The sequence below is a fragment of the Eurytemora carolleeae genome, unplaced genomic scaffold, assembly GCF_000591075.1.
Source record: "Eurytemora carolleeae unplaced genomic scaffold, Eaff_2.0 scaffold845, whole genome shotgun sequence".
In the NCBI taxonomy this organism is placed as follows: domain Eukaryota; kingdom Metazoa; phylum Arthropoda; class Copepoda; order Calanoida; family Temoridae; genus Eurytemora; species Eurytemora carolleeae.
The window spans coordinates 172,440-181,172 of record NW_019396802.1 but is presented as its reverse complement, the minus strand read 5'-3'; the positions used below and the strand labels follow the sequence as shown (position 1 = coordinate 181,172).

Here is an 8,733-nt window from a genome sequence, read left to right as displayed (position 1 = left end):
TTTGATATGCATCAAGCCATAGTTAAAACATTTTCATTTTTGGAGGTCATTTAGGTCATTAGAGGTCGTAAGAGGTCATTAGAAGGTCAAACACTGGATTTTTTGCTGCTACTGTATTCCCTGGGTCCCTAGCTTTCGTTTGATGTGCATAAAGCCATAGTTGAAATATTTTCTATTTGTGGAGGTCATTAGAGGTCATTAAAATTCAATTTGATTTTATTTTAGGAATTTTGATCAATAATTATGCACCCAAAAAATTGGAAGATTTGAACCAAAAATGAAGGCAGGCCCCCCCCCCCTACATCAAATGTGCCAACTCCACCATCCCCTTTGACCACTGCAGACATTTAATTTTTTATGTTTGTATAAAACAATCTAATTTTCAAATAAGTATCTATCTAAATTCTAGTTGATTCTAATTAATTTAGAAAAAAGTTCAAAATAATTATATATTTCCAAAAATACTAGTTTCTACGTACATGAGATAGAAGTATGGTTGGCCATCATAAGTCCTGACACACGATGGGAGGTGGCAACATACGGGGACTTCCGGGACAATGCAACCTAATCAATCAATACATCGATCAATTAATCAATCAATTAACAGTGGAAATTTTTTTCAACAAAAGCGTTGTTTTTAGAATTTGAAGTAAAAAAACAGCATTTCGGCTCTGTGCTCAACCATATGCCAAATTCTTATAATATCCATGACTAGTTTTTGTGTTGAAAAAAATGTACTTCTACAATTAAAAAAACGAAAATTTCTGTTCTTCTAGTGTCTTTTCATGTATTTTGATATTTTTCCTTAATTGACAAAATTTGATAAACATCGTCCACATTAATGATCAATGATCATGCTGGATTCAAGTGAGGAAGGGGGGGGGGCGTAACTCGGTTCGCCCCGCCCCCTCAGCATAGTTAAAACAATCAAGAATTCTAAGCATTCAAGATTCCCTGTCTTTTTAAACAGAAGAATTTTTAATTTTGGTTATTTTTATGCAAAAACTTAATGCACCGTTTCAAAACAAGGACAAATTTTTAATTGCAGTTTTGGTTTTTATTTTTCCCCATGGCTCCGGATCCGTGGATCCGAATATCGTTGCGGATCCGGACCATAGAAGCCAAAATGTTGCGAATCCAACAAATCCGGATCCTATGCACTGAATAAATCACTCGACTGAATTTGAACATTTGTATTGAAACTAGAAAAATTTAGAGTTTTTTTTAAAAACTTAAATATTTCAAGATTATGTCCATTTTGTCTCCTGGAAACCATGATATGTATTTTTAACTAAATAAATAATAAATTATATCTCGCGGCTGCTTACCTGAATAGATGCTGGTCCCCAGGGTATAAAGTTTGCAAGTTTTCTCTCGCGAATTCTTTGCAAACTTTTGTGAACCTGTGTCGGATCAACTTCACCCTAAACGTTTAAAAAATATGTAAAAAGAATGTGTACTGTGTAATTTGTATTCATTTAATATCAGTTCTCAAAAACGAATAAAAAGATATAAATGAAAGGTGATATTCTCATAACACTCCCGGTCTTGGTCCTTACAGTTTTGAAACTTATTTATTATTAAAATTATATACCGCATGAAGACAAAAAACCTATATGACTTTTTTTTTTGAGATTAAGTTAGTTTAAATACGGGCATACGATTAAGAAGTTACGTAAAATTTAAAAAAAAAACTGTTCCATAATGAATGTTTATAATCTTGAAATTTTACAAAATCTTCAGTATATCGAGAATAAAGGGATGAGTAAATGAATGTTTAAGGGAAAATGTAGAGAAGTTAAAAAAAATTGCCTTTGTATATAAACTTTGGAATTAAGGGAAAAAGGTACCAAAAACAGGTTTAAAGGTTTAAAGCCGCACAATTCATTTCTTAAAAATTTCAAACTGTCGAAAAAGTGACCAAGTAAATAACGGAAGCTGACCTGGATTATATTAAGGATGGAGATGTAGCAGTCCTTAGTGGCCCTGTCCCTGTCTGTGGCCGTGCTCACCATCATGTTCTTTGGCTGCAGCAGACGACGCATCACGTCCAGGACAGTCGTCTTACGAATATTCACGTGGTCCTATTTAGGTAATAAATAATTAATATATCTTGATGTTACGTTGGAGATATTTAAGTACAGTGCAGGGGTGAATATTTTCTCTGAACATCACTCCCCCCCTATTGAAAATAATTTTTCCCCATATATGAATAGTTTGCACGATAAGCCAATTTGTTTTGAAGGTTAAAAAAATAAAAAATTAAATGAAAAAACATGCCTTCTGATGATCAATTTTTCAATTTTCCCCCCCTCGAAACATGAAAAATATATACCCCTAGAAAGTGAACAATGACGGGATGACCAATGAATTAGATAGAATACAAAGATTGAGACTTAAATGACTTGAGTAGTCTTCCTATTCCCCAGTTATCTTTCAATCATATTATTTTTTTAATTCCATTTCATAAGAAATTGACAAATCAAATCAAAAATTGTTTGGAGACATAAATTAATTTGTGTGAATAACTGTTCAATAAGAGATTAAAAATAATTTAATGCTGAAATTTTATTTTTGCTTTTTTTACTCGAGATTTTTCTTTTAAAAAAAAGAATACATTTTTCCTAGCTTTATTTTTCTTTTCATGGGAGTTTCTTAAGTTTTATGTGAAGAATATTACCGCAGTCTTAAATAGTCTCAAAAATTCTATTCTTGGCCATGTACATTGTACAAAAAAAATAAGTAACTGGCAACTTTCAATCAATAAATCAATCAGAATTTCAGGGACGACATGCTTCTAACATCTTTAAGCTGATGTGAACTCACTAAATCAAGAGTTATTAGTCTGATCTTGCTTAAACTTAACTGTAATTAATAAATACTTTCTTATTCTTTCTCCCTTCCTAGATTTTCAACTACCTGATCTGTTGTCAGAGGTGTGTATCCTGTCATCAGAAAGTGTAACCTTAAAATTTGAAAAGCTAAGTTAGATTTATATTTAATGGTATTTATCAGAGTTTTAAGGAGACCCAACTTCCTCCATCTCAAACCCAAAGTGTATTCTATCAAAAAAAATAATATGGCCTTGCAGACGTTTATGTTAACATACTAATTTAATTCATTAATTTCTCTACATCCTACATATATTTAACTTTTCTGTATGTCTGTATCCAATTAAGTCCATTCAGAACTGATTGGGCCCAATTTTTTGTAGGAAGTAGCAACTGACATGCCCCTAGGGTTTATAATTATTAATTATTATAATTAAAAAAATTTTCCGTGGAAAAAATGTCAATTTTTTTTTACAAAGAAAAAACGGCGACTTGAGGATCAACAATCAAACGCTAAATTTGTTCATAGAAAAATAAAGCGCGAAACGTACTAGTCTAGTATCTATATATTATATAATTCTATGTACTGTACTTTCTTTACTTAAATTAAGCACGATAGCAAAATAAAACCCTAGGGATATTTTATTGGTATAATAATACACGTATACAAGTACATGTTGTTAATTATATCAAAATCTATAAACTTAAATATACGGGCGAAAAAAATCTGATGATTTTATTCAGGACCAGATGTCTATTTGATGTAAGGAAATAAGTTTTCATATTCAGATGGAAAGTATTCTGAATTCAGTTGCAATTCATCAAACCCAGGAGATGGAAGAAGGAATCAAATCCATGAAATCAGTTTCTATGAAGGGCGGAAATATGGATGGGAATTGGTATGATGGAGTCAAATAGAAAAAGCAAAATAAAGATTGGTAAAGGGAGAGACTGGCTAGACATGAAAGTTGATCTCAAAGTATATAATTTTAAAATAAGAGTTTAACGTCGTTTGTAATATTTCATTATTTGTTTCAGTCAGCAGAATAACCGTTTTTTACAATTACAAAATAACCCGCACAAGTCTTGTAAATAAATTATTTCATTGACTAATTACTATTACGGAACATAATTCTTAAAATAATTTATCAATAACCGTAGAATTGACTATTTCGAATCATCATTAACTTTGCTGTTTCTACATTTTTTTTTGCAGATTTCTTCAAAATGTCGTCTTCGCTATTAAAATAAAGAAAATCTTCAACAAGCGACCCTAGCTGAAAGAATTTGCATGAACCTACCAGATTTTAAGATAAATTTAAATAACTTATTTTTAATGATGTTAAGTTCATTATTTTTCTCAACCTGTTTTTACATGCAACTAGTTTGTAGTATTCGATACATGTCTTGTCCATGTTAATTAAGAATTGTAAAAAAACGTTTCTTCTGCTGACTGAAGCAACTGGAGAAATGTTACAAACGACTTCCGATATCTCCATTTAAAAGAACGTGTACTTTCGTGTACTTCACGAAACTGAAGAAGACAAAAATAATGTAGAGGTTTCCTCCGAATTATACATATTTTGTTTAACAAACCAAACCAAAGGAATGAATATTTGATCGGGATAAATACTTGAGGTCAGGAATGAATTACGATTGCAATTTTAAACCAGTGGCCGAATTTAAAGAATTTGAGCGGCGGTTTAAATTTAAGCCGCGGTTTAAATATGGTTGGTTCCACTTAAATTGTATTAAATGTTTCATGGTTTAAGCCGGCGCTTAATTTAAACCGGGTTTTGGCGGATTTAAACCGCGGCTCAAATTCTTTAAATTCCATCTCATGACACATAAATGAATTATTAATGTGTATGCAAAGATGAACGTATGCCTGGGATGAATACCTGGGAGTAGGGATGAGTGGAGAGATGAGACCAATTAAATCATTGTTCATAAAGGACGGATATCTCAGGGTGGTGGTAGATACAGACCTTGAAATATATCATCAAATGTAAGTGCTGTAAAAAGTTAGTATTTTAAATAGATAATTCACATTCCCCGATTTTATTAAAGTCTAAAACGTTAATCAGACGATTATTACTTGCAGTGCTTAGGATCCGGATCCGTTGGAACCATACATTTTAGCTTCCTGGATCCGCCAAAATATGCGGTTCCACGAATCCGGATCCAAGGAGCAAAATATCAACCAAAAATTTTAAATGAAAAAAATATATATTATCAAAAATGTTCTGAATGGTTAATCAAGTTTTAGCTTAAAAATTACCGAGAAAAAAACCAAGATGGATACATAATTTGAAAATTCTTCCTTTTGTTTAAGTAATCAGTAAATCTTTTTTTCTGGGCGGATCCGGGACCCAGATTCTGATCTGCAACAAAATGAAATGGATCCTAATCACTGGATTAATAGATTGTGACTTACATAATAGTAGAGACGAGTTCATTGATCTGAGTGAAGGAGGGATTCTGAATATGTAGTCTTTCAGAGGCAATCCTAAAAATTAAATTATAATAAAATAATCATTACAAAAGTTATCAATTCTTCAATAAGTAAAGTTAAAAAATATGCAGTTAATATTTTTATCCTTGAAGCAATTAAAGCTAGTTTGAGAACATTCCTCAGCCTGCAAGTTATTTTAATGCACGTTTCCGATAATATTTCTTAAAACAAAAACCTTTCTTGCAAGTCCATTTTTTATCAAGATGTTAATAAGTGACTTAAATAAATTTGCTTATGAAATATTTGCTTTTTTAGATAAATTCTAACCTATTTAGAGCAGTATTATCTAGAACTACTACACAGTCTGCACACTGGGTTAATCTCTTGAGTGTAAGAATACTGTTGTAAGGTTGGACGACGACATCTGAAACTCCTATTCCTCCGGCATCACTGGACGTTTCCTAGTATAATAATACAGGGCGTCATAATAAACATGGACATTGAGAGACAACTTTAACGTCGTCTTTGACTTCCGATAACTGATAAATGTCCTCAAAGGCATCAAAAAATATTAAACGTCTACTGAGCTCTCCAAAATGTGGTCTACCTTCTTTGCATTTTAAAAATTGACGGAGATGTTAAACATTAGAACAGTTTTGTTGATTTCGAATTCACTGGAATCTGGAAAAATTTCCTGAACATTTTGAAGGTAAAAAAATGGTAAAACACATTTTGGTAATCCCCAGATTAGTAGTTTTTGGCGTTAAATGTTTTAACTGTGATACTAGAAATTATATTTAAGATATAATCAAGCTTAGAGCAAAGACGATATAGAAGTCGTCACCCTGTATATAAAAATCAGACCAAACATATGATCCAAGGGATATTAGCAGAGGTTTATGTCGTTTTCTCCCACTTTACATAGGGGCCGGTTCATTCATCAATTGGGGATAATAGATGATGTTTAGTGGATATGAATGAATCTAACGAGAAACTTGTTGATTGATTTCTAATTTTTAAATTGTTCCCGAAACCTAATGTTTAAAGAAAACTTCCCTGTTCTCCTGGGGCAGGATTTGTAGGTTATCATACAAAATTAAATTCCATGGCAATTGGATATGAGTTTAAAAGATCTAGATTAGAAATAAAAAAAAACAGAAGAAACATGTTTTAGTAAGTTAAAGTTTAAAAAAAATATTTTTCAGTACAAAACAAGCTAAAATATACCTGATTTGGGAAGACACTGTAAGTTTGCACAAGTTTTTTAGGATATCTGTCCGCTAATCTTTCCAGGACATAACTTCCCATACCTACAAACACAAAGAGTTTTTGTGAAAATTGTTAATGTTGTTTTTATTAAATAAAGTAAAATGCAACAAATAGCATAAAATCAAATAACAATAATCATATTAAGGAGCATTAATTAGAATTCCATTTGCCCTTTAATTGAGTAGTTTAGAAATCTTTATCTATTAAAAATACGAGAAAATTACCAGAACCGGTTCCTCCCGCAATACTGTGTGTGAGAACAAATCCCTCCAGGGAATCTGACCCATCTGCCTCACGGTCTATTATATCAAACACCTCTTCATGTAGACTCTCACCCTGAATTAAATATTACGACATGAGGTGCTCTAAAAAAATTATTGTTTGTCAGAAACAAATGATGAAAAAGTAACCAAAACTATCAAATCCCGGGGAGGGGGGAGACGATATTAAGAAAATAGTAACTATTTTAGTAACAGAACATTTACCTGTCCAAAGCCACTAGCCCAGTTGTTCCCGGCTCCACCTCCATCCTTGGCTAAGTACACGTTTTCAGGGTTGTACAGCTTCTTGTACTCACTAGTAAAATGTATGTTTGTGTACTTCTATAAACGCTTTTTTGTACCGTAAAAATTCCTGTATGTTAGTACTGTGCCAAAAACTCAAAAAACTCCGGTCAGTACTTAATTAACAACTAATGGTATTTTTTTCATCTCACGTTAGTTCATTATTTACAATTCAACTACTCCAAGTATACTTTATTAAGGACTTGATTAACTGTATTACAACTGTGGTTATTAAATCAAATATTGTTTTTACTCGTACTAGAATACTTATTATGTATGTAAATGTATTCTATAAACTTTTGTAGATACCAGACTATGAGCTTCTGTATGTATGTGATTGTGTACCGTATTTAATATACTGTAGAATAGCCTATGTCAAAATCAGTCAACTTTTGGTACAGAAAAGAGTGGTAGCTAATGCCCAAGGACAAGTTTATTAAACCAATGTTTTTTTTTAATGACCCTAAGGGTCCTTGCTAGGGCCCTGCCCCTAAAGTTGGAAAAACGGCGTTTTTTTGTGATTTTAACGATTTTTCAAGGTCCTTATACATCAAGCAATCTTAATTTGTTTTCTTCCTCTATAATGAACATGATGTTAACTAACATAAAAAAAATAACTCTTCTAATATTTATTCCCAAATCTCCGAAAAAAAAATCAAAAAATGAAGATTTTCAAAAAATCTCGAAAATTCATGATTTCCATTTTCCATCTTACATCCATACTCAGGCTTATACACCTACAAAGTTGGACATATCATATATCCATACTCAGACATACTCAGACATACTCAGACATATATACCTAGACAGTTACACATATCATGCATACGTACTCAGACATATATACCTAGACAGTCAGACATATCATGCATACGTACTCAGACATATAAACCTAAACAGTTAGACATATCATGCATACGTACTCAGACATATATACCTAGACAGTTAAACATATCATACATCCGTACTCAGACATATATACCTAGACAGTTAAACATATCATACATTCATACTCAGGCATATATACTTAGACAGTTAAACATATCATACATTCATACTCAGACATACATACATAGACAATTAGACATATCATACATCCATACTCAGACATACTCAGACATATATACCTAGACAGTTAGACATATCATGCATACGTACTCAGACATATATACCTAAACAGTTAAACATATCATACATTCATACTCAGACATATATACATAGACAATTAGACATATCATACATCCATACTCAGACATATATACAGGGTGGCCATAACTTTTTTGAACCCATCCGTACAAAAATCCGTACATTTTCAGAAGAAATCCGTACATTTTTTTAAAGATCCATACATTTTTTTAAAAAATCTGTACAATCAGCACAATTTTCGAAAAAAATCCCATTTTTGAAAAAAAAACACATTAAAATTCAATTTTTCATTCATTGTCTTTTGTGTTCAGTTCATGTAAGAGGGTTTAAACTTCTTCAGCAAGAATCAATCTGTAAAAAATTGGCTTCATACATATATACAAACTAAATACTGGGTACATGATACTAGGTGCATGATACTGGATACTGGATACATGATACAGGGTACATGATACAGGATACAGGATAC

At 32.0% G+C, this 8,733-nt stretch overlaps 1 protein-coding gene across 1 annotated transcript in view; it reads right to left on the bottom strand.

Annotated features, from left to right (window-relative positions):
• LOC111708829 (tubulin gamma-1 chain) overlaps positions 1-8,733 on the bottom strand; it is a 21,130-nt gene that overhangs the window by 3,704 nt on the left and 8,693 nt on the right. The window contains exons 8-17 of the mRNA XM_023482326.1: positions 7,041-7,131; positions 6,780-6,891; positions 6,514-6,596; positions 5,614-5,747; positions 5,269-5,340; positions 4,733-4,819; positions 2,920-2,965; positions 1,944-2,084; positions 1,329-1,424; positions 480-564 (exon numbers count right to left, since the gene is read on the bottom strand). Of these exons, the coding sequence (XP_023338094.1) occupies positions 480-564; positions 1,329-1,424; positions 1,944-2,084; positions 2,920-2,965; positions 4,733-4,819; positions 5,269-5,340; positions 5,614-5,747; positions 6,514-6,596; positions 6,780-6,891; positions 7,041-7,131 (947 nt within the window). The remainder of the gene's footprint in view (positions 1-479; positions 565-1,328; positions 1,425-1,943; positions 2,085-2,919; positions 2,966-4,732; positions 4,820-5,268; positions 5,341-5,613; positions 5,748-6,513; positions 6,597-6,779; positions 6,892-7,040; positions 7,132-8,733) is intronic.